The 26,728-nt window shown below is 47.3% G+C and overlaps 1 protein-coding gene across 3 annotated transcripts in view; it reads left to right on the plus strand.

Moving 5' to 3' along the window:
- Window positions 1–1,738: 1,738 nt before the first annotated feature.
- The window catches only part of acad9 (acyl-CoA dehydrogenase family, member 9), a 72,345-nt gene continuing 47,355 nt past the window's right edge, over window positions 1,739–26,728 (plus strand). For 2 of the 3 annotated variants that reach the window (XR_015080045.1, XM_086001723.1), the window contains exons 1-5: window positions 1,739–2,017; window positions 6,359–6,452; window positions 8,837–8,938; window positions 9,121–9,227; window positions 13,263–13,363. Coding sequence is in view for 2 of the 3 variants with exons in the window: in XM_086001723.1 (XP_085857849.1) it covers window positions 1,814–2,017; window positions 6,359–6,452; window positions 8,837–8,938; window positions 9,121–9,227; window positions 13,263–13,363 (608 nt within the window). In the remaining variant the exon portion in view is untranslated. The other variant, XM_086001724.1, reaches the window with a different exon arrangement.

The following is a 26,728-nucleotide window of genomic DNA, read 5'->3' on the forward strand; positions in this document are numbered from 1 at the left end:
AAAGGGATCAAGGGATATGGGGAGAAGGCAGGGACAGGGTACTGAATTTGAATGATCAGCCATGATCTCATTGAATGGTGGAGCAGGCTCGAAGGGCCGAATGGCCTACTCCTGCTCCTATCTTCTATGTTTCTATGTAAGCCCAATGGAAGTGCCGGTTTCCTGCATGCACTGCGCATGCGCGGGAAACTGGCATTTTCGTTCCCCTGAACGAAGGGGTTCAGAGTTCAAACACGTGCGCAGGAGAGGCTGCGCATGCGCATCGAACTTGCGTTATTTTTGCAGGTTTTCCCGGGAGGGTAAGTCTCCAGAAGTTACACATTTAAAAAGCAAGCGTAAAGCCTGCTTTTTACAAGGTAAGTGGTGAATTAATTAAAATTGAAACATTTTTTCCACAGGTTTATTATTTTTAAATACTTTAAAGCAAGTTAAGTTTATTTTTAGCCCTGTTAGAAAATAAAATTACTTTTTTCAAAAATTTAAATTATTGTTTAAAATAGTTATTTCATGTAATTTATAGTTTATTTAAAAAGTGATGTTTTTTTAAAATTTATTTGAAGATTTAGTGATGTTTTGGGGCCCGTAGTATTTATAAGTTTTGACAGGTCTTCCTGTCAAACTTATGAATGGGCATTTCGCTGCTCCGATTGGCTCTCCATGGCCCACGTGGTCCCAGGGGACGCATCGAACTAACTGCGCCCCTGGGATATGCAAGCACTGCGCGCCGGCAGTTGGAGCAGGCCCAGGATCGGAATTCCACGGGGGCCCACAGCTCAACGGCCGGCGCGCAAGGTAAGTGCAGGTCGGGGGCTTGCACCCGCGGGAAGCCCCCGGCCTGAATTTCTGGGCCAATAAATTAAATATTTTAAACAAATTTAATTTTTTGAGAAAAATAAAGTTTTTTACAGGGCTAAAAATAAACTTACCTTTTTTAAAAGTATTTTTATATGAGTGAAAATTTTTAAAAAACTTTTTAAAACTCATGCTGGTAAAAGCAGGCCTTACGCCTGCTTTTACCAGGCGTAAGATTTTTAAGGGTTTTCAGTGGGCGGAGGTTCTGCAGAAAGCGGAACTATCCACCCGCATTGGCCCTTCTCCAGGGCAGGCGTCCGATCTGTCGAGAATTCTTGACAGATCGGAAATGACAATTTTCAGTGCATGCACTTCGCATGCCTGAAACCGGTATTTCCGATGTCCTTACGGGTGTGTACATAGCCGTAGACATAGGAAAATATCTAAGTCAGATATGGAGGCCAAAGCTTCCGGTGTATTCTTTTGATTGGGTACAAACAAATTGTTTGTAAATTAATAAAACTTTAAATAAAACTTAAGCTTCCGGTGTAACAGCGTGGACATGTTGTAGGCTGCCTGCGAATTTCCTCTGAGGGCAGTGCTCAATAATGTGCTCCAGGGTCTGGGTAGCAGCGCCACACTCACATGATAGGGGGGGAATGCTTTAATCTTCCATCTATGGAGAAGGTGGCAACATCTACCATGACCGGTTCCACTATTTGCGAGTAAGGTTTGATCTTTCAGGTTGTAGTGTGGGCTCCTCTGTAAGGAATCCATTCCGTATGTGGCAGTTTTTGCAAGTATTTCGCGTGTGGGTCATCAAGGCTGAGGGGAGATGGCTGAAGGGTCGGTCTAAAATGGCCGCTCAGCTGGGCGAAGGGTTTGGCAGGTGACGGCAGGCTGCCCCCTGTCGGAGGCAGGCTGTAACTCCAGCCTTTGTGACGTGAGCCGCGGGCGGGGTGTGTGGAAGGTCAGCGCGGGCCCAGGCTTTGCCGCTCGGAATTTGCCGCTTCGGGGGGGGATGAGTGCAGCGGCCTTGCTCCGTCTGTCCGTCCGCCGGTTGCTGCCGGCCTCGGGGAAGCGTTTGCCGAAGCATCCCGGCACCGACCGGCGGCGACTGCTGCTGCTCACTCCCGCCGCCGCTTGCTGTCACCGCCACGGTTTCAGGACTCACTGCCGGACTCTGGCTTACGCCAAGGACTTGTTGCTGGGCAAAATTAACCAGGTACCCGGGGGTAGGCGCCGGGCTTGCAGCTGCTGGGGTGGGTCCATCAAACTTTTTTTTTAATATATAGAGCAATGTGTCACGTTTTACCCGGTTCAAACTTTGAAGAGAGGTCGGCCACGGATAGTTTTGCTGCTTTATTTGTTGATGGAAATTAATAAGAGGATTTCACCCTCATGACGCTGTTACATTGCAACCCTGTTATTGTGCTAACTCCACATTGCTGCCTGGTCAGACTAAATGAAGCTCTGGATGTGGATGTATAGACATTTTGTGAAGAATTTGTGTTTGACAGCAAACAGTTGGTAGTTACATTTTTCAGGTGTCACTTGGCTCATTTAGCAGCACTCTGACCTCTGAGTCAGAAGGTTGTGGATTCAGACTTTGTTACAAAACTTGAACGCATAGTTAGATTAACGCTTAGGGCAGTGCTGCAGTGATAGTGCTTCTGATGAGACGTTAAATGCCCCGCCTGGTCAGAGAGACATAAAAGATCACATAACACTATTTGTAGAGCAGGGGAGATGGCCTTGTGTCCTAGCCAATATTTATTCACCAATCAAAAACAGATGAACTCCTCGTTGAATTCAGCTTGTGGGACCCTGTTATGTGCTAATTGGCTGTCAGACATTTGATGTCAGATTTACTTGTTAGAAGCTTTTGGACAGTCCGTTGAAAAACTATACTGCCCAGTCCAACATGCGTGGGGCAACCTTAGCGCTTGGCAATGTTTTCTGGGGAATTTCTATCAAACCATGGTCAATGTGCCTATATTCTATGCGAAGCTCATAGCTGTACATTTTCAATTCTTAAAAATACATAGAGTAAGAAGCTGCCACTGCCTGTTAAAACATGAGTTACCATCTTTGAGAGGAGTGGAGAGAAGGGAGGATATTGGGACCAGGGTAGAAGCATGAGGAGGCAGTATTGTAAATTAATTTGTTAGATTATGTATGTTTGTAATATTAAATTGTCTCTATGCCAAGAATGAGTTCTTGGACACACAGTCAGACACTTGCACGTTATTACAAGTTAAATTCTACATACTAACACAGAGATTACAAAAGATGCTTTGCGGCAGAGTCAGCTGTTGAGCTTTTTCTTGTACGAGTTATTTTACACATCCTGTTATGAAAGATTAAAACTTCAGTTGATCAAAGATGTTCAAAAATAATCTGAATTACAGTGAGATAAGAACACCTGTCAACTGTAAAAAGTTTTAAAAGTATATTAAGAGAAAGAGGGTGACTAAGGATAATGTGGGACCCTGAAAGACAGATGCAGGTGATACTGTATTTGAAAATAAGGAAATGGCGGACTTGCTAAATAATTACTTTATCGGTCTTCACAATAGAGGGAGAGGATAAAGTACAAGAGATAGGCGGAAACATAAAAATAAATCAAGGGGAAGAACTTACTAGATTTAATATAAAGAAAATAATGGTAATGGAGAACATAATGGCCCGTAATTTCCGATAGGAGGCTTCCTGCGTGCGGATGCCTCCGATCAGGAAAAAAATCTACGAACTTACCCGAGGGCTCCCGAGGTCCGGACACTTCCGCTCCTGGGCCTCTCCACAGTCGAAATGCGCAGGGCCCACGTATCCCAGGGGCGCAGGCAGTTCGCAAGCGTCCCTGGGATCACGTGGGCCAGGCCAGCCAATAGGAGAAGGGAATCTCCCTTCATACTTTTGACAGATAGACCTGTCAAATATATTGATGGAGATCACCCAAAAAAGACACTAAAACATTAAATACATTTTAAAAAACCATCACGTTTTTAAAATGAGTTAAAAATTACATTAAATTAAATATTTTAAACAAATTACATTTTTTGAAAAAAATAATTGAAGTTTTTAACAGGGATAAAAATAAACTTACACTCATTTATAATTTAAGAATACTTTAAAAAAAAAAGGTAAGATTTCTGAGGGTTTTCAGCGGGCGGAGGTTGTGCAGAAAGCGGAACTCCCCCCCCCCCCCCCCCCCCCCCCCCCCCCGCAGAAGTCCTTCTCTAGGGCAGGCGTCCGATCTGTCAGCGCATGCGCTTTGCATGCCTGACGCCAGCATTTCCGATGTCCCTGCAGGTGGGTACACAGCTCGTACACACCCATAGGGATCGGATAATACGGGCCAATGAGACTGAAAATTGTCAAATCTCCAGGAGCTGATGGTTTCTATCCCAGGCTTTTAAAAGAAGTAGGTGAGGGAATTGCAGATCCCTTAGTCATGGTATTCCAAAACTCTCTTGATTCAGGAATTATCTCTTTGGATTGGAAACCTGGTTTCTTTCCCCCACCCAAGGGTGGGGGAAAGAAACCAGGAAATTAGGCCTATTAGTGTAATGTCTGTTGTGGGGAAGTTAGAAGAATCTAGACGGTGTTAGTTGCCCTGATACAGCAAATTCTGGCCCATAGTGTCTTTGATGACCTCAGGACTTCCCAAAGTGCTTTACTACCATTGAATGTTGTAATGTGGACAGATGTGGCAGCCAATTTGCACACAAGGTCCCACAAATAGCGACCAGATAAGGACCAGATCATCTGTTTTAGTGATGTTGGTTGAGGGATAAATATCTAGGAGAGCTTACCTGTTCTTCCAATAGTGTTATGGAATCATTTACATCCACTGGATAGCGCAGACGGGGCCTCCCCTCAGTACAACAGCAACAACAACTTGCATTTATATAGTGTCTTTAGTGTAGTAAAACATCCCAAGGTGCTTCACAGGAGCGTAATCAATCAAAACTTGACACCAAGCCACATAAGGAGATAATAGGGCAGATGAGGGTCAGAGGTAGGTTTTAAGGAGTGTCTTAAAGGAGGTAGAGAGGTGAAGAGATTTAGGGAGGGAATTCCAGAGCTTAGGGCCTCAGCAGCTAAGGGCATGGCTGCCAATGGAGCGATTAAACTTGGGGATGCTCAAGAGTCTAGAATTGGAGGAGCGCAGACATCTCGGAGGGTTGTAGGGCTGGAGGGGGTTACAGAGATAGGGAGGGGCGAGGCCATGGAGGCAATTGAAAACAATGAGAAGAATTTTTAAATTGAGGCGTTGCCTAACTGGGAGCCAATGTAGGTCAGTGAGCACAGGGGTGATGGGAGAACGGGACTTGGTGAGAGTTACGATACGGGAGACAGAGTTTTGGATGAGCTTAAGTTTAGGGAGGTTGGAAGATGGGAGGCCGGCCAGGGATAGAAACATAGAAGATAGGAGCAGGAGTAGGCCATTCGGCCCTTTGAGCCTGCTCCGCCATTCAATGAGATCATGGCTGATCATCCAAATTCAGTACCCTGTCCCTGCCTTCTCCCCATATCCCTTGATCCCTTTAGCCTTAAGAAATATATCCAACTCTTTCTTGAATATATTTAATGAACTGGCCTCCACCGCCCTCTGTGGCAGAGAATTCCACAGGTTCACCACTCTCTGGGTGAAGAAATTCCTCCTCATTTCAGTCCTAAATGGCTTACCCCTTATCCTTAGACTATGACCCCTGGTTCTGGACTCCCCGGCCATCAGAAACATCCTTCCTGCATCTAGTCTGTCCAGTCCTGACAGAATTTTATAGGTTTCGATGAGATCCCCTCTCAATTTTCTAAACTCCAGTGAGTATAAGCCCAATCGACACAATCTCTCCTCGTACGTCATTCCTGCCATCCCAGGTATCAGCCTGGTGAATCTTCGCTGCACTCCTTCCATGGCAAGAACGTCCTTCCTCAGGTAAGGTGACCAAAACTGCACACAATACTCAAGGTGTGGTCTCACCAAGGCCCTGTACAACTGTAGCAAGACATCCTTGTTCCTGTACTCGAACCCTCTTGCTACGAAGGCCAACATGCCATTTGCCTTCTTAACCGCCTGCTGCACCTGCATGCTTACCTTCAGCGACTGGTGCACAAGAACACCCAGGTCTCTTTGCACTTCCCCTTCTCCCAATCTATTGCCATTCAAATAATAATCTTAGTCAAGGAATAACGAAAGCATGGGTGAGGATTTCGGCAGCAGAGGCAGAGTCAGGCTATGTTATGGAGATGGAAATAGGCAGTCTTAATGATGGTGGATATGTGGTCGGAAGCTCATCTCGGGGTCAAATGCGACACCAAGGTTGCGAACATTACAGTACTGCACTGAAGTGTCAGCCTGGATTATGTGCTCAAGCCTCTAGAATGGGCCTTGAACCCCCAGCCATCTGACTCCGAGGCGAGAGTGCTACCAACTGAGCCAAGGCTGACACTGAGAATGAGAAATAGCTGGTTTAAGTTTGGGTTATAAAAGAATTTGTTTATTGTAAGCAATTTCAAGTTTAACAAATATTAGAATTTAATATGTTAATATATTTTCTAGAAAGAAGTCTTTCCCTACCCAGAGATCAGCAAGGAAGAGTTGGAGGAGATTAGTCAACTCGTTGCACCTGTGGAAAGGTTTTTCAATGAGGATGGTGTGTTTTCTTTTTACCCAATGTGGATTATGTAAATCTTCCTAGTGGTTAAGTTTTGTCATTTATTCTAATGGTAACTGCCCTTCAAATCCATCCTGTAGAGAGAAAACTATTTAATGTACATAACATTGCCAGGTAATGCTCAGTCTCTGTGCTCTGGCCAAAGAACCAGAGGCCACATGAGGAAACACTGTTTTACGCAGTCAATTGTTATGATCTGGAATGCGATGCCTGAACGGGCGGTGTAAGCAGATTTAACAGTAACTTTTGAAAGCGAATAGGATAAATACTCAAAAGGAAAAATTTGCATGGCTATGGGGAAAGAGCAGGAGAGTGAGAGTAATTGGATAGCTCATGATGGGCCGAATGGCCTCCTTCTGTGCTGTATCATTCTATGATGTGCCAGAAAGGAATTGTGTCAGAACTGCCATCCTGTAATCATCTGCCTTAATCAGAGGGGCACTGTTAGCATTCCTTTGCCTGATACATTTTAAATCCCAAAATGTAAGTAATACGAGTAAATCTCGTGGGGTTGGCCAAAAGAATATAATCACTTTGACAACCAGTGTGATGTTCTATCTAGGAATATGTATATATTATGTCACCAGATCTGTCCCTGTTGAAATCACCCCAATATAATAGTTCAATTTACTTAAATGAGAACAATACATTATTATTGTATATGTATGCATGGAGGCAGAATGGCTTTAAGCTAGAAAAACTGTCAGCAGACACATGATTTATCTGTTTTTCTTTGTAAATGGGAGTTGTTCCAGCAGCGTAGGTGACTTAAATAGTTGAGCATAAAGTAGTGAGACGAGAAAAATAAGAGTGACTAAAATATTTATGATTATAGAAAGAAAAGTTAGTATTGCAATGAAAATAATGATCCCAGCATTGGAAACTAGGTTAATTTTAAGAAGGTAACTATCTTATTGGTACCTTTTTTAAAATAGTTTTCTAGTTTGTAAAAATGTCAGTGTGTTTTATTCTGTTACACTTCAGGAACAATAAGTTTCAGTGTCTCCTCCAGCAATAAAATCATACTGCCCAGCATAAATCCAATGTTTTTCTAAGTGACCTTCAGGTCCATTCTATAGTCATGGAGATCTGTATTGCCAGATAGTGCTCATTCTCCAGAAAGGAATCTCATTAGGATGCTGATGATATGAGCTTTGTAAAGACTAACTTTATTACTTGTTAAAATGGTATATCTTAAAAACTAATAGTACAGCAACGAATTGAAGGTTAGGACTGCTGGAACATACTGATTAGCTGCAGTCAGCAATGAGGGGGTGCAGTCCTATCTCCCACGTGCCAGCAAAAATGGTAAAACAAAAGAGAAATTGGGGCTAATTCCTACAGAATTATAACATCTGGTACTCGGGCTTCTTTGTTCTGCTAGCTTATAATTTTTGTCCTTTTCCATTGAATGTGTTTCTTCCTCACTCTATTGTGGATTGATCTGTATACTGTCAAGGAAATGGCATTATTGATGTACAGGTCTGATTTGATACATGGGGGTAAAGTTTCTGCTTTGGGCGCAAGCGGCGATCCGGGCGCAATTTGTGCAAGTTTTGAAAAGTTTTTTTTTTCCTCGCGTTTCTGCTCAAACTCATTTTCATATCGGCGAATGCAAAATCTGCCACAAACCAGCGCAATTGGACAGCGTTTGAAAACGTTATTTTAAAAACATCATCATTTGCTTTAAAAAATAATCCTTGATATATTTAAGAGTGATAACTTGGTACAGTTTGATTAATACAGCTGAAAATGGGTTTATCACAAATAAGCATTTCTAATCACAGTGTCGATCCTGTGAGTAACATGATTTTAAATGACTGAAAATGACTTTTAAAAAACACGCAGAACCATTTGCTAGTTATATTGGAGTACAGTAGTCAATTTCTTAGTAAATTAAAAACAAAATTGCATTCAGAAGCTTTTAAAATGTGCTTATTAGTGTCCTTGCACCCAAAAGAGCCAACTTAATTTTTAGAGCCTTCTCAAAGGCCCACAAACGAGCACAATTAGCAGAAACTCCCAATGGCAATTAATTCATCCTGGGGGCGTGGCTAGTTTTGTGGACGGGGCCCGCTTCTAGCACGATTTCTTTTTTAACTAGCTCAAAAGATAGAGGAAACTCAATTTGCACTGAAAGTAACTTGCGCTTAAAATTCCGTGATCTTTTGCACAGGTTATGCCGATTTTGGGCAAATTGTGCCGATAAAACCAGCGCAACCGAGTGGAAACTCTACCCCTTGATCTGTTACTTATCTTTTCATTTAGAGGTAAGATTAATTAATAGTGGTACATGCATGTTTATCATATATGTCGACAGATATTCAGATGTATGTCTAAATTAACTTTTACTTTTTAATTAGTTGATTCAAAGAATATTGATTTGGATGCAAAGATTCCACCAGAAACTATGAAAGGACTCAAAGAGCTGGGTCTCTTTGGACAACAGATTCCTGAAGAGTTTGGTGAGTTTGTACACATTGAAAGTCAAAATTACTGTTAATGTCTAACCATGCATGTCAAGTATTTTGTATCCAAATAATATATACATAATTCATACTATCGTTCTTTTGACCATTTGATTTATTTGAGTTCTAGCATCAAGATGCAGTGATGTTGTTAATCCATTGATGCGCATTCTCTGCAGGTGGTCTTGGCCTATCAAACACCATGTACGCACGACTTGGTGAAATCACTTCCTTGGATGGGTCCATTGCTGTTACCCTGGCAGCTCATCAAGCTATTGGACTGAAGGTAATTGAGATGTTTGTGATACTTTTGTCCAAATAGATTGTAAATTGATTTGAACTGAAGAAAAAGACAATAACTAACTGTCTCCCTCAGTATGTTCTTTTGAAAAAAAACTTCTAAAACAAAGTGCTTGTGACATTGTGGGTATTGGTTTAGACTTGCTGAGACTGACTATGGGAGTTGAATTAATGTACAAAGTTGAAATTGAAAGAAATGTAGGTTAGTTATAGCTTTCAGCCAGTATTTGAAGCCTTAGTTTGGTGTCGCTTAACAAGTATAACTTGATTTATCCTGCTTTCTCCCTTCCTATTCTTTTAAATAAATAAATTCAGTTGAATCATCATGTGAAACATGACCAATAAATCTCCCCTGTGATTGATCCCTATGATATTAATTATGTAGTTAGCAGGGACCAGCCTGGTGTGGTATTCAGTATATATCGCTAGCATCTTACTTCATGCCCTTGGCTGTGCAAAGTAGGGGAGACCTTCCACTTGCTGTGGCTCAAGAATTTCCAGTTTTCCAAATAGAATTTCCTTTTCTAATTTTTCTTGACCTAACCGGACTCTGCTTCTGTACAGTATCCAGCCTTCTCACTCTGAGCCCAGGATCCTTGCTATCCTGGTCTTGTCAGTCTTGCTGTTGCACAGTTCATTATATTAATCATAGTGCTGGGCGTAGCCAAGCCCTTTTTATCAGAACATTCCCAATGAAGTCAGATTATATCCTTTGTATGCAGAATTTGTTAATTATTCACATTAATGGTGTTCCACTAATGCTTTATGTTGGTAAGATTTTCTATTGAAGTTATTATTGATTGTTGCTAATTTCTATTTGTAACTGAATTAACCTCACAGGTTTCAGTTTGTTTGAACCCTGTAGATATCTTGACTGCTATCCAAATGGTAGAGAATTTATGCCAGGATATTGCAAAATTCTATCATTTGGGCAGAATTAGATAGAAAGTGACGATGGTGTTGAGGGAGGCATAAGATAAAGAGATAGACGGCAGGGCTGGAAGGAGGTGGGAAACGGAGCAGAGGTATGTGGTTCTGGGGCAGCAGCTATTTTGGGCAAATAATGGAACAGCAGAAGCAAACAAGATTACAACCACAACTAGTCCAAATATAGCGGAAGGGGGAAATCTATTTTTGGAGGAGTCTAGAGAAAAGATGGAAGAATATTTAAGCTGTGGAAAGTTAGCAGGACAGTGGGTTTAGACTCTGGCTCATATGGTGAAAAACACTGGTGCAGACTCATTGGGCCGAATGGCTTTTTTCTGTGGTATAACATTCTATGATTCTGGATCATGGGGGATATCTCAGATTAAAATAGCGTGAGACTTGTTATCAGAGAATCATAGACTGGTTACATCACGGAAGAAGGCCATTCAGCCCATCGAGCCCACGCCGGCTCTCTGCAAGAGCACTTCAGCTAGTCCCACTCCCCCGCCCTTCCCCTGTAGCCCTGCAAATTTTTATCCTTCAGGTACTTAATCAAGGCTTTCAAAAGGGAGTTGGATGAGCCTGCCTCCACCACCCTTTCAGGCAGTGCATTCCAGATCCTAACCACTCGCTGCGTAAAAAAGTTTTCTATTACGTCGCCTTTGGTTCTTTTGCCAATCACCTTAAATCTGTGTTCTCCTGTTTCTCGACCCTTCTGCCAATGGGAACAGTTTCTCCCCTCATGATTTTGAACACCTCTATCAAATCTCCTCTCGCTCTTCTCTGCTCTGAGGAGAACAACCCCAGCTTCTCCAGTCTATCCACATAACTGAAGTCCCTCATCCCTAGAATCATTCTCGTAAATCTTTTTGCCTGCTAATCTTTGATTCCAATTTACCCAGGCCAGATCCGTTCTCATCCCACTGAAATTGGCCTTCCTCCAATTAAGTATTTTTACTCTAGATTGCTCCCGGTCCTTTTCCATAGCTTATCAAAACCTTTTGATACTATGAACACTGTTCCCTAAATGTTCACCTACTGACACTTGACATAGCTCATTCCCCAGAACCAGATCCAGCAATGCCTCCTTCCTCGTTGGGCTGGAAATATACTGATCCAGAAAGTTCTCCTGAACACACTTCAGAAATTTTTCCCCCTCTCTGCCCTTTACACTATTACTATCCCAGTCTATATTAGGATAGTTGAAGTCCCCCATTATCACTAACCTATAGTTGTTGCACCTCTCTGTAATTTCTCTGCAGATTTGCTCCTCCATATTGTTCCCTCCAGTTGGTGGCCTATAGAATACACCTAGTAGTGTAATGGTACCTCAATTATTTCTTAACTCTAGCCATGTAGATTCTGTCCTTGACCCCTCCAGGACATCCTCCCTCACATCCTCCCTCCAGCGCTGTAACATTCTCCTTAGCCAATACTGTCACACCACCTCCTATCTTTAGTTCCCTATCTTTCCTGAACACCACCTAGCCAGGAATATTTAATACCCAATCCTGCCCTTTTTTGAGCCAGGTCTCCGTTATTGCCACAACTTCATATTCTCATATGGCTATTTGTGCCTGCAGCTCACCAACCTTGTTTACTATGCTTCATGCGTTCACATACATATACTGTAAACCCATCTTAGACCATCCTGTGTTCTCTCTTAGTCTGACCCCACCTAATACCTTACTATTTATTACTTTAGTGCTGCCTGACTCTCCCAATCCTTTGTGCCCTATGTTTCTCCTTTCTAATGCTACCTCCTGGTGCCCATCTCCCTGCCAGCTTAGTTTAAACCCTCCCCAACAGCACTAGCAAACCTCCCCATGAGGATATTGGTACCGCCCCTGTACAGGTCCCACCTCCCCTGGAATCTGAAGCCCTCCCTCCTGCACCATCTCGCCAACCATGCATTCGTCTGCTCGATCCTTCTATTTCTATACTCACTTGTGCGTGGCACCGGGAGTAATCCAGAGAGGTCCTACTTTTTAATCTCTTTCCTAGCTCCCTGACATCTGCTTGTAGGACCTCATCTCTCTTCCTACCTATGTCGTTGGTACCGATATGGACCACGACCTCTGGCTGTTCACCCTCCCCCCTCAGAATGTTCTGCAGCCGCTCAGTTACATATTTGACCCTGGCACCAGGGAGGCAACATACCATCCTGGAATCATGTCTGCGGCTGCAGAAACGCCTGTCTGTTCCCCTAACTATTGAATTCCCTACCACTATTGCCTTCTCAGTCTTCCTCTTCCACCCCCGGTACAGCTGAGCCACCCATGGTACCGTGGACTTGGCTCTGGCTGTACTGCCCAGAGGAACCATTGCCCTCACCGTACTGAATACTGGTTGGAGAGCGAGATGCACTCGGGACTCCTACACTACCTGCCTGGTCCTCCTTGTCTGTCTGACAGTCACCCATTCCCTCTCTGCCTGCACACGCTTATGTTGCGGGGTGACCACCTCCTGAAACGTGCTAGCCACGTAGCTCTCAGCCTCACACAAGCACCGCAGAGACGCCAGCTGCTGCTCAAGCTCTGAAACCCGGAGCTTGAGCTCCTCCGGCCAACAGCACTTCCTGCAGATGTGGTTGTCCAGGACATGGGAAGCGTCCTGGATTTACCACATGGCACAGGATGTGCATTCCGCGGGACTGAGGTGCCCTGCCATGTCTCTATTTAATAGGCTAATAACTAACTTACAAAAGTAAACTTAAGACTAAGAGTCTTAAAAGTCAGGTCTACCTTTATCTCCGTTAAATAGACTATTTTCTTTTGTGAATGGCCAGGAGTTTCTTGCGTCTTTGAATGAGATGAGAAACTGAAAAGAGACTAGAAGCCCAGAAACTAAAACTATTTTTTTGTTTTGGTTAATGTTTCTCCAGTCGGCTTTAGTGTCTTTGTGTTGTTCTGCGATGGTCCATTTTGGAAGTATATTTGTGGTTGTAAAAGTGGTGTCACTCTGTTCCAGAGACTACAGCTATGTGCCACTGTATAAGTGATTTGGCCATCCTCTTTGAGTAAGTATGATTACAGATGAATTATCGGCACACATGTAGCAGAAACTGATGCTCATTTATTTTGCATGTGTTTAGGGAATCTTAATTGTTGGCAGTGATGAGCAGAAAGCCAAGTACTTGCCTAAACTGGCAACAGGAGAACATGTTGCAGCTTTTTGTCTCACAGAACCAGGAAGGTAAGATGGGAGCTAACTGGATCAGTTAATTATTAAATGAAATAAAAACAGAAAATGCTGGAGGTACTCAGCAGGTCAGGCAGCATCTGTGAAGAGAGAAACAAAGTCAACGTTTCAGGTCGATGACCTTTCGTCAGAACTGGAAAAAAGCAGGAAATGGAACAGATTTTTAAGCAAGTTTAGGGGCTGGGAAATGGGGGAGGGGATGAAAGAACAAAAGGGAAGGTTTGTGATAGGATGGAAGGCAGGAGAAGTAAAGAGACATTAAGAGATATTCAAGGCAAAAGGAGATGGTAATGGGACAGGTTAGGAAACAAAGGATGGCTCTAGATGGAGTGTAAATTGCGCTGGCAGAATGAAAGACAGCTGCCATGTGGGAGAGAAGAACAAAAGACACAAACAAAAAGTGTGGATAAAAAATATATATACGATAGGGGCCGAGGTTATGATCTGAAATTGTTGAACTCTAAAGTCCAGAGGGCTGTAAAGTGCCTAAATCGAAAGACGAGGTGCTGTTCCTCGAGCTTACGCTGAGCTTCGTTGGAACAGTGTAAGAGGCCGAGGGCGGTGAGGTCTGAGTGGGAGTGGAGCGGTGAATTAAAGTGACAGGTGACTGGAAGTTCGGGGTCCCCCTTACGGACTGAATGGAGGTGTTCCGCAAAGCGGTCACCCAATCTGTGTTTGGTCTCCCCAATGTAGAGGAGACCACATCGTGAGCAGCGAATACAGTGTACTAGATTGCGAGAAGTACAAGTAAATCGCTGTTTCACCTGGAACAGGTGTTTGGGGCCCTGGACAGTCGGAATGGGGGGAGGTATAAGGGCATGTGTTGCATCTCCTGCGCTTGCACGGGAAGGTGCCGGGCTGGGGGTGATAGAGGAGTGGACAAGGAGCGGGGGGAGCGGTCCCTACGGAATGCTGAAAGGGGAGATGAGGGGAAGATGCGTTTGGTGGTGGGATCACGCTGGAGGTGGCGGAAATGGCGGAGGATGATCCGTTGAATGTGGAGGCTGGTGGGGTGAAAGGTGAGGACAAGGGGAACTCTATCGTGGTTCCGGGAGGGAAGGGCAGAAGTGCGGGAGATGGAACGGACACGGTCGAGGGCCGTGTCAACCACTGTAGAGGGAAATACTTGGTTGAGGAAAAAGAAAGACATGTCGGAAGCACTGGTATGAAGGGTGGCATCGTCAGAGCAGATGCGGCGGTGACGGAAAAATTGGGAGAATGGAATAGAATCCTTAAAGGAGGCGGGGTGGGAGGAAGTGTAGTCCAGGTAGCTGTGGGAGTCAGTGGGCTTGCAGTGAATGTTTGTCAATAACCTATCCCCAGAGATGGAGATGGAGAAGTCGAAGAAGGGAAGGGAAGAATCGGAGATGGACCATGTGAAGGTGAGGGAAGGGTGGAAATTGGAAGCAAAGTGGATGAAGTTATCTAGTTCAGGGCGAGAGCAGGAAACGGCACCGATACAGTCATCAATGTACAGGAAAAAGAGGTGAGGGAGGGGACCCGAGTAGGACTGGAATAAAGAGTGTTCCACATATCCCACGAAAAGGCAGGCATAGCTAGGGACCCATGCGGGTACCCATAGCAACACCTTTGATTTGGAGGAAATGAGTGGAGTCAAAAGAGAAGTTGTTCAATGTGAGAACGAGTTCAGCCAGGCGGAGGAGGGTGGTGGTGGATGGGGACTGGTTGGGCCTCTGTTCAAGGAAGAAGCGGAGCACCCTCAGGCCATCCTGGTGGGGGATGGAGGTGTAGAGGGATTGTACGTCCATGGTGAAAAGGAGGCGGTTGGGGCCAGGAAACTGGAAACTGTTCAAGTGGCGGAGGGCGTCGGAAGAGTCGCGGATGTAGGTGGGAAGAGACTGGACAAGGGGAGAAAAAATAGAGTCGAGATAGGAAAAGATAAGTTCCGTGGGGCAAGAACAGGCTGAAATGATGGGTCTACCAGGGCAGTCCTGTTTGTGGATCTTGGGAAGGAGGTAGAAGCGGGCTGTGCGGGGTTGGGGAACTATGAGGTTGGCGGCCATGGGGGGAAGATCTCCAGAGGAGATGAGATCAGTGACAGTCTTGGAAATGGTGGCTTGATGTTCGGTAGTGGGGTCATGGTCCAGGTGGAGGTAGGAGGAGGTGTCAGAGAGTTGGCGTTCAGCTTCCGCTGGGTAGAGGTCGGTTCACCAAACAACAACAGCACCACCCTTGTCCGCTGGTTTAATGACAATGTCAGGGTTGGATCTGAGAGAATGGAGTGCTGCAAGTTCAGAGGGAGGTAGGTTGGAGTGAGTGTTGGGAGCAGAGAAATGGAGACGGACGATGTCACGCCAGCAGTTTGCAATGAAAAGATCTAGAGAGCATAAGAGGCCAGAGGGAGGGGTCCAGGTAGAACGAAAATTCTAAAAGTGGGAGAAAGGGTCAGCCGTGCAGGGGGAAGACTCCTGGCCAAAGAAGTGGGCACGGAGACGAAGGCGGCGGAAAAGAGCTCAGCATCGTGCCGAGCTCGAAATTCATTGAGGTGGGGGTGTAAGGAGATGAAGCTCAGGCCTTTGCTGAGGACTGATCATTCGGGGTCAGAGAGGGGAAGGTCAGAGGGGATAGTGAAAACATGGCAGGGGGCGAGATTGGGAGAAGGGATGGGGTCAGAGGAAAGTGAAGGGGAAGAAGGTTCTGGAGGGGCGTTGGTGTCCAAGAGTTGTTGAAGCTTGCGATCTTTGACACCTGAAAGGAAGAAAAAAAGTTTTTTGTTAAAGCGCCGGATGAGGCGAAGGATGAAATGGAACTGCGGACCAGGACAGCTTTGAGATAGAGTGAGTCAGTGCTGCTGAAGAGAGAGGTTGAGCGTGTTCATGTGGCGGCACATGGCATTCAGCGTGGATCTCAGGATACGGCGAGAGCAGTGGTTCGAGGAACGCTGAATATCTTGGAGATATCTGTAGTCCTGGGTGGATCCAAAACACGAAGGGTGGAATTTCAGTTGGAATCCACGTGGAGTAAGTCGGAGCTGGAGACAGTTGCTGAGGAAAAATATGTGGCTGTGAAAGCGAGTTTTGGTAGATACCTGATCAAACACGAGAAGGGAGACAGAAAGCAATGAAGATGAACAAGGTAAAAGAGACAAACGGAAATCCCGTCGAAGAGAAGAGCAAAACTTCTTCAAGGTGGGTATTCCTGGAGAAGTGGCAGTGAATTAAGACTAATACAAAAAGAAAATACTGCAGATGCTGGAAATCTGCCATTATTAAATGAGTTGGATTCACTTTCCCTAAGGAAAGAGCAATTTTTTCATGTTTTATATAAGACATGTAATTTGGAGTATGTTACAAGGTATTAACATTTTGAAGAATTCTGACAATATGGTGAACTGTGAAAAATTAAACTCAGTTTATTAATGTCTCGACAACAAGATGTGCTACTGCTTTATAACAAATGTGATTTTTTTTTAATATGCAATTTTAATGACTTTCTAGCCTTTGGCCATTGGTGTTTAGATTTAAAATGTGTATGTACCCTGTGATAGGACCAGCAGTGATATTTATTAGGCTTTTTCACTGCATTGTTACAACAAAATAAGGTTATATGTATTACAAGTTTTTCAGCAAACACATCAAAGCATTAAGTTCTTACTGCTGTTGTGGTTGGCCTCTATACTCTCCAACCAACTGTTTAAATCGACAACCAGTTTTGTATTTATTTCTGCTCACGGGGAAACTGAGATGACCTTTTCAATAGTCACAATTTTGTTTCATGTTTCCAGATTGTTTTGTGAAACAGTGGTTTTCAACCCTTGTAAGTTTGATAGAGTCAAAAAGTTCGGACTCTTATCCGAACTTCTGAAACGCAATGTCAGCTACGCAAAGGAAACATGCTTTTTAATTCATATGCAGTGATGGAAACCATGTGCTTGTAAATCAAGAAATGCAGAAACATTCTGAAATCTGATGACCTCAGCAAGCCCCTCAGACCCTCTTGTGGACCCTTTAGGATAGAGGAACCTCAGTTTGAAAACCTATGCTGAGAAGTATATATACGCTTGGTCTGGTGTAGTCATCTAATCACCTATGCCTTTATTCAAACAGCATTTGGACAAACCTATATTAAAAGCCAATTGTTTACCACAAGGCAAAAAAGACTATTAAAAAGCATTATCTTAGAATAAGCTCCTAACCACTAGAGTATATTGCAGTAATTGAAAATGTTCCAGGCAGTGTTAAATCTCGAGAATGGCTGCTGCAACAGTGTAATGTCAGTTCTCTCTAAACAACATACAAAGTGCTGTGCTGTTACAATGTCCAGTACAGCTGCCTACAAGATGTAATGGCTTGCCCTGTTGTAAAACTGGGCATTGTTGTAAAGAATTTTCAGATCTCCTTCCTCACAAATTTCAGGGCCCAACAGTAACAATTTTACTTTATTTCATGATAGTGGGGGAAGGGGGAAATTATTACTAGGATTATTGAGGGATGTTATGTTCTGTCTCATTTGTCAAAGCCAGATTGTGATAGACACCACACGAGCTTGCCATCATTTCAGCGTCTGTCAGCTTGCACAGCCTATTAGAAACATAGAAGATAGGAACAGGAGTAGGCCATTCGGCCCCTCTAGCCTGCTCCGCCATTCAATGCGATCATGGCTGATCATCCAAGTTCAGTACCCAGTCCCTGCTTTCTCCCCATACCTTTAGCCTTAAGAAATATATCCAACTCCTTCTTGAATATATTTAATTAATTGGCCTCTACTGCCTTCTGTGGTAGAGAATTCCACAGGTTTACCACTCTGGGTGAAGAAATTCCTCCTCATTTCTGTCCTAAAAGGCCTACCCCTTATCCTTAGACTGTGACCCCTGGTTCTGGATTCCCCGACCATCGGGAACATCCTCCCTGCATCTAGTCTGTCCAGTCCTGCCAGAATTTTATAAGTTTCAATGAGATCCCCTCTCATTCTTCTAAACTCCAGCGAGTACAAGCCCAATCGACCCAATCTCTCTTCATACGTCATTCCTGCCATCCCAGGTATCAGCCTGGTGAATCTTCGCTGAACTCCTTCCATGGCAAGAATATCCTTCCTCAGATAAGGCGACCAAAACTGCACACAATACTCAAGATGTGGCCTCACCAAGGCCCTGTACAACTGCAGCAAGACATCCTTGTTCTTGTACTCAAACCCTCTCGCTATGAAGGCCAACATACCATTTGCCTTCTTAACCGCCTGCTGCACCTGCATGCTTACCTTCAGCGACTGGTGCACAATAACACCCAGGTCTCGTTGCACTTCCCCTTCTCCCAATCTACTGCCATTCAGATAATCTGCCTTCCTGTTTTTGACACCAAAGTGGATAACCTCACATTTATCCACGTTATATTGCATCTGCCATGCTTCTGCCCAATCACCCAACCTGTCCAAATCATCCTGTAGTTTCTCAGCATCCTCCTCACAGCACACACGCCCACCCAGCTTTGTGTTGTCTGCAAATTTGGAGATATTACATCTAGTTCCCTTGTCTAGATCATTAATATATATTGTGAATAGCTGGGGTCCAAGGACCGATCCCTGCGGTACCCCACTAGTCACTGCCTGCCACTCGGAAAAAGACCCGTTTATTCCAACTCCTTGCTTTCTATCTGCCAACCAGTTCTCTATCCAAGTCAATACCTTGCCCCCAATCCCATGTGCCTTAACTTTACACGCTAATCTCTTATATGGGACCTTATCGAAAGCCTTCTGAAAGTCCAAATACACCACATCCACTGGTTCTCCCTTATCTATTTTACTAGTTACATCCTCAAAAAATTCCAGTAGGTTAGTCAAGCACGATTTACCTTTTGTAAATCCATGTTGACTTTGTCCGATCCTGTCACTGTTTTCCAAGTGCTCTGCTATTACATCTTTTATAATGGACTCTAGCATTTTCCCCACTACCGATGTCAGGCTTACCGGTCTGTAATTCCCCTTTTTCTCTCTACCACCTTTTTTGAATAGTGGGGTAACATTAGCTACCCTCCAATCCATGGGTACTGTTCCAGATTCTATCGAATGTTGGAAGATGATCAGCAATGCATCTACTATTTCTAGGGCCACTTCCTTAAGTACCCTAGGATGTAGATCATCAGGCCCTGGGGATTTATCGGCCTTCAATCCCATCAATTTCCCTAACACCATTTCCCTACAAATACTGATTTCTTTCAGTTCCTCCCTTTCATCAGACCCTATGTTCCCCGACATCTCTGGGAGGTTATTTGTGCCCTCCTTTGTGAAGGCAGAACCAAAATATGTATTTAATTGGTCTGCCATTTCTTTGTTCCCCATTATAAATTCCCCTGATTCTGACTGCAAGGGACCTACGCTTGACTTCACCAATCTTTTTCTCTTCACATATCTATAAAAGCTTTTACAGTCAGTTTTTATGTTCCCTGCCCAACGCATTACCGGCACCCGGCTACTGACCATAGAGCACATATACCAGAAACGCTGTTTACGGAGGTCACGGACCATCATCAAAGACCCTACCCACCCCAGCCACAGTCTGTTCGCCCTCCTGCCATCTGGGAAACGTTACAGATGCATTCGCACCCGAACGACCAGATTTAGGAACAGCTTCTTTCCCAGGGCTGTCATCCTACTGAACTCCACAAATAAACTCTAAAGCCTGCACATCTGCCAATGCACTTTATTATGGTTATGTTTATGTTAATGTATTACAAGCCAAATGAGTGTTGAATGTCTAAATGTCTTAATCGAAATGTACACTCTCGGGAGCCGCAAGCCTACATTTCGTTGTACTGCACTTGTGCACTAACAATGACAATAAAGTTGATTATGATTATGATTACTCTCATATTCTATTTTCCCTTTCTTAATTAGTCCCTTTGTGCTCCTTTGCTGAATCCTAAACTGCTCCCAATCCTCTGGATTACTGCTTTTTTTGGCCAATTTATATGTCCTCTCCTTTGATCTTATGCTATCCCTAATTTCCTTCGTTAGCCACAGTTGAGTCACCTTTTTTGTTTTATTTTTATGCCAAACTGGGAAGAACAAATTCTGTAGTTCGTCCATGCGGTCTTTGAATGTTTGCCATTGCCTATCCACCGTTAACCCTTTGAGTGACATTCCCCAATCAATCCTACCCAATTCGCGCCTCAGACCATCGTAGTTTCTTTTATTTAAATTCAGGACCCTAGTCTCTGAGTCAACTACTTCATTCTCCACCTTAATGAAGAATTCGATCATATTATGATCGCTCCGACCCAAGGGGCCTCGTACAACAAGATTGCTAATTAATCCTTTCTCGTTACATAATACCCAGTCTAAGATGGCCTGATCTCTGGTTGGTTCCTCAACATATTGGTCCAGGAAACCATCCCGTAAACACTCCAGGAATTCCTCCTCCATAGTATTGTCACTAATTTGGTTAGCCCAATCTATATGTAGATTAAAGTCACCCATGATGACTGCTGTGCCCTTTTTACACGCTTCTCTAATTTCCCTTTTAATGCCATCCCCAACCTCCGCATTACTGTTTGGAGGTCTATATACCACTCCCACTAACGTTTTCTGCCCCTTGGTATTTCTCAGTTCTACCCATACAGATTCGACATCATCAGAGCTAATATCCTTCCTTACAATTGTGTTAATCCCTTCTTTAACCAGTAATGCTACCCCACCTCCCTTTCCTTTTTGCCTATCTTTCCTGAATATTGAATACCCCTGGATGTTGAGTTCCCAGCCTTCGCCACCCTGGAGCCATGTTTCCGTAATCCCAATCAAATCATATTCGTTTACCTCTATTTGCGCAGCTAATTCATCCACCTTTTTACGAATGCTCCTCGCATTAAGACACAAAGCCTTCAGGCATGTTTTTTTAACGCTCTTAGACCTATTAGAATTATTATTTACTGTGGCCATGTTTGATTTAAACCGTTGATTTCTCTGACTGCCACTTTTGTTTTTCTCCTTCCTATCTCTTGCTTTTATTGTGGCGACACGCCACCACTGGACATAATCCGCTCACGGCGGCACGGACAGTTTAAGCAGACACCCCCAGCCGGGGGCCCTTTCCTCCAGCAACTTGTTTCCCGCAGGGACAGGCTGCCGGGAGCACTTCCTGTCTGGGGAGTATTTAAGTGGATGCGGGCTTTTCCAGTTTCTCTTTGCCATGAGGTAGAATAAAAGCAGTTGTGTTTTACTAGCTCTGGTCTCGACTCCCACGTTTGCCGCGGTATCTCAACACTGGTGACCCCGACGCTCAGGACGAATCCTAAGCTAGCATGGCGGATACAAACGCAGCCACGGTTAAACTACCGGACTTTTGGGAGAACCTGGCCGAAGCCTGGTTTGTTCAAGCTGAGTCCCGATTCCGGCTGAAACACATTACAGTCGATGCCACAAAGTACGACTACCTCGTCTCCTCTCTCACCTATGCCACAGTCCCCAAGGTTTAGGCAGCGCTGCAGGATCCACCACCGGAAGGCAAGTACGAACATCTGAAGGCCGCGCTCCTTAAAAAATTTCAAACGTCCTCTTACCAGCGCAACTGCCAACTCCTTGACCTCCCCGGCCTTGGTGACGCTTCACCCTCGGATCTGCTTTCCCACATGCTGTCCCTCTCGGACGACAAAAACACCGGCGCCCTCTTTCGCACGCTTTTCATTCGGCAGCTCCCCGCCAGCATCCGCCCGCTCATTGTGGAGTCTGGCTCCACGGACCTGAATGACATAGCCGAAAAGGCCGACCGGCTGCTCTCTGCACAGTCCGCTCGCGACGTCGCGCCCGACCTCACGGCAACGACCACGCGGTCGTCCCGGCCCACTAGGCCCGACCGCCCTACCACTCCGGGTCACTGCTACTACCACACCCGTTTTGGCACGAGGGCCCAACGCTGCATGCCACCGTGTACTTTCAAACCCCCCCCCCCGCACCGGCCCCCGCGATGGCCACGGGGCAAAAGGGGCCTCTACTGTACGTCACCGACGACAGAACCAACCGCCGATTTCCGTGCGACACAGGGGCCCAGCACAGCATCACCCCCGCCTCCGCCCTCGAAATCCAACGAGGTACACGGGGTATCACGCTGGCCGCAGCCAATGGCTCTGACATCCGCACATATGGCACCCGCATGGTCACGCTCGACCTCGCGGACCGCCACTTCCACTGGGAGTTCCTCACAGCCAAGGTCCTCTGCCCACTCATCGGCGCCGACTTCCTACGCGCCCACGGCCTCCTTGTCGACATTCCGAGGCACCGCCTCGTCGACATCAACACTATGGCCCCCATCCCCGGCACATTCACCCCGGCCCGTTCGGCTGGCCTGACGACCTACTGCCTCGCCAGAGCCATAGACGACTACTCGGCACTCCTAGCCGAGTTTCCCGCCCTCACTAACCCGACCTTTTCGGCCAAAGCCGCCAAACACGGTGTGGAGCACTATATCCCCACCACCGGCCCCCCAGTTTCTGCCCACGCCCGCAGACTCAACCCGGCCAAGCTGGAAATCGCGCGGGCCGAGTTCACCACCATGGAACAACTCGGCATCATCCGCCGCTCCAGCAGCTCTTGGGCCTCGCCCATCCACATCGCCCCCAAGCCCGGCGGAGGCTGGCGCCCTTGCGGGGACTACCGCCGCCTCAACGACGCCACCACCCCCGACTGATACCCGGTGCCACACATCCAGGACTTCTTGGCCCAACTGGCCGGACGAACCGTCTTTTCCAAGGTCGACCTGGTGCGCGGTTACCACCAAGTCCCCGTACACCCCGCGGACATCCCCAAAACGGCCGTCATCACCCCATTCGGCCTGTTCGAGTTCCTGAGGATGCCCTTTGGCCTCAAGAATGCAGCCCAGGCTTTCCAGCGCCTTATGGACTCAGTCCTCCGGGACCTGAACTTCCTATTTGTCTATCTAGACGATATTCTCGTGGCCAGCTCCTCCAAACAGGAACACCTCGAACACCTTCGCACCCTGTTCGGGCGCCTAGCCCAACACGGGCTCATCCTCAGCCCGGCGAAGTGCCAATTCGGCCTAACCGAGATCGATTTTCTCGGTCACCACATCACCCCTGCTGGGGCCGTCCCCCTGCCCAACAAGATGCAGGGCGTCCAGCAATTCCCCCGCCCCACAACCATCAAGGGCCTCCAGGAGTTCCTCGGGATGGTGAACTTCTACAACAGGTTCATCCCCAGAGCTGCAGCCCTCATGAAGCCCCTATACGACTCCCTCCGAGGTAAATCCGGCAAGATGGACGTAGCCTGGACCACTGACACGTCAGCCGCCTTCGACGCCACCAAAAACGCGCTCGCCGACGCCACCCTGCTCGCGCACCCAAGGGCCGATGCCCGGGTCGCGCTCACCACCGACGCCTCCAACCACGCGGTCGGCGCCGTGTTCGAGCAGTGGGTCAATGGCGCGTGGCAGCCACTTGCCTTCTACAGCCGCCAACTGCGCCCCCCGGAGGTCAAATACTCCACTTTTGACCGCGAGCTTCTCGCGCTCCACCTGTCGGTCCGCCATTTCAGGTTCCTCCTGGAAAGCCGCCCCTTCACCGCGTACGTGGACCACAAGCCGCTCACATACGCGATGGCCAAGCACACCGAACCCTGGTCCGCTAGGCAGCAACACCAGCTCGCGGTCGTGTCCAAGTTTACTACGGACATCCAGCACGTCTCCGGTAGAGACAACGTTGTCGCCGACTGCCTTTCCCGTCCCGCCATCTGCGTGAATCACCTCGCGGTCGACTACGCGCAACTAGCAGCGGCCCAGCTCACGGACCCAGACCTCCTCTCGGCGGCTACCAGCCTGCCAGGGCTACGCCTAGCCAAGGTCGCGCACGGGCCCAAAGCCACGGCAGTCACTTGCGACGTCTCACTCGGCCAACCCAGGCCGGTCGTCCCTGCAACCTGGCGCCGCCGCATCTTCGACGCGCTCCACGGGCTCTCCCACCCGGGTTCCCGTGCATCCGTCAAACTCCTCTCCCAGCGCTTTGTCTGGCGCGGCCTCAGCAGAGATGTTCGGACTTGGGCCACCTCCTGCCTCGCCTGCCAACGGGCTAAGGTACAGCTGCACACAAAAGCACCCCTGGGAGACTTCGAGGTACCCAGCCGCCGCTTCGACCACGTACACGTCGACATCGTCGGTCCTCTGCCGCCATCGCAAGGCCAAACTTATCTCCTCACGATGGTCGACCGCTACACACGCTGGCCTGAGGTAGTGCCGCTGATCTCCACCACCACAGCCGACATCGCCAGGGCGTTCGTTAACACCTGGGTTGCGAGGTTCGGCGTACCGGCCGACATAACCTCCGACAGAGGCGCCCAGTTCACCTCCGAACTCTGGACGGCCACAGCACACAACCTCGGGGTGACGCTCCACCGAACCACGGCGTACCGCCCGCAGGCCAACGGGCTTTGTGAACGCTTCCACAGGTCACTCAAGGCCTCACTCCGCGCCGGCCTGCAGGACAGTACCTTGACTGACCGCCTACCGTGGGTGCTACTAGGCCTACGCACCGCGGTCAAGGAAGACCTCCAGTCCTCGGCAGCGGAGTTAGTCTACGGACAACTGCTGCGCGTCCCAGGCGAATTCCTTCCGGAGGCTACCACGCCTTGGTCGGCCGAACAGCAGCGGCTCAACTCTTTCTCTTCCGCTCAGCAGTTCGCCCCACTTCCGGTCAACCGACACGGCGAACTCGCACCTCACGTCCCGCCAAATTTACAGCAGGCGCGCTTCGTCTTCGTGCGACACGACGCGCACCGCGGGCCCCTGCGACCCCCATACGACGGACCGTACGAGGTACTACAAACCGGGGAGAAGGTCTTCAAGCTGCGACTCGGCGACAGGGTCGACACAGTCTCCATCGACCGGCTCAAACCAGCACATACAGAACCAGGGGAACAGGTCCCCATGGCCCGGCCTCCAACTAGAGGCCGTCCCGCCAGCAAGCCAGCACAGCCGGCAGCGAACCGCCCGGCCCCACCAACTAGACCGGCGACCACTCAGAGCCGCTGTGGCAGAACCATCAGACCACCGTCACGACTCGTCCACTCCTCCTAAGCGGATTCTGGGGGGAGCTCTGTGGCGACACGCCACCACTGGACATAATCCGCTCACGGCGGCACGGACAGTTTAAGCAGACGCCCCCAGCCGGGGGCCCTTTCCTCCAGCAACTTGTTTCCCGCAGGGACAGGCTGCCGGGAGCACTTCCTGTCTGGGGAGTATTTAAGTGGATGCGCGGGCTTTTCCAGTTTCTCTTTGCCATGAGGTAGAATAAAAGCAGTTGTGTTTTACTAGCTCTGGTCTCGACTCCTACATTTGCCGCGGTATCTCAACATTATCCTTGTTTCCTTTTCCTCTGCCCCCCTGCTCAGGTTCCCGTCCCCCTGCTCAGGTTCCCAACCCCCTGCCATTTTAGTTTAAACCCTCCCCCAGAGCACGAGCAAACACTCCCCCTAGGACATCGGTCCCGGTCCCGGCCCTGCCCAGGTGCAAACCGTCCGGTTTGAACTGGTCCCACCTCCCCCAGAACTGGTTCCAATGTCCCAGGAATTTGAATCACTCCCCCTGGCACCGTTCCTCTAGCCACGTATTCAGCTGAAATACCCTTCTATTTCTACTCTGACTAGCACGTGGCACTGGTAGCAATCCTGAGATTACTACCTTTGAGGTCCTATTTTTTAATTTACCTCCTAACTCCCTGTATTCAGCTTTTAGGACCTCATCCCGTTTTTTACTTATATCGTTGGCACCTATATGCACCACGACAACTGGCTGTTCACCCTCCCCTTCCAAGATGTTCTGCAGCCGCTCTGAGACATCCTTGACCCTTGCACCAGGGAGGCAACACACTATCCTGGAGTCTCGTTTGCGGCCGCAGAAACGCCTATCTATTCCCCCACAATAGAATCCCCTATTACTATAGCTCTACCCCTCTTTTACTTCCCGTCCTGTGCAGCAGAGCCACCCCTGGTGCCAGGAAGTTGGCTGCTGCTGCCTTCCCCTGGTAAGCCATCCCCCCCATCAGTATCCAAAGCAGTATATCTGTTTGAGAGCGGGATGGCCACAGGGGACCCCTGCACTACCTGCTTGCGCTTACTACTCTGCCTGTTGGTCACCCGTTCCCTTTCTGCCTGTGCCACCTTTACCTGCGGTGTGACCAACTGATTAAATGTGCTATTCACGACGTCCTCATCATCGTGAATGGTCCAGTATGTATCCAATCGCTGCTCCAGCACCGCATGCGGTCTGCCAGTAGCTGCAACTGGACACACTTCCTGCACACATGGTTGTCAGGGACACAGAAAGTGTCCCTGAGTTCCCACATAACGCAGGAGGAGCATACCACGGCACCGGGCTGTCCTGCCATGTCTTACCCCTTAATTAAT

This window comes from Somniosus microcephalus, chromosome 11, assembly GCF_052327205.1.
Source record: "Somniosus microcephalus isolate GS21.2 chromosome 11, FLI_Smic_1.0, whole genome shotgun sequence".
Lineage (NCBI taxonomy): Eukaryota > Metazoa > Chordata > Chondrichthyes > Squaliformes > Somniosidae > Somniosus > Somniosus microcephalus.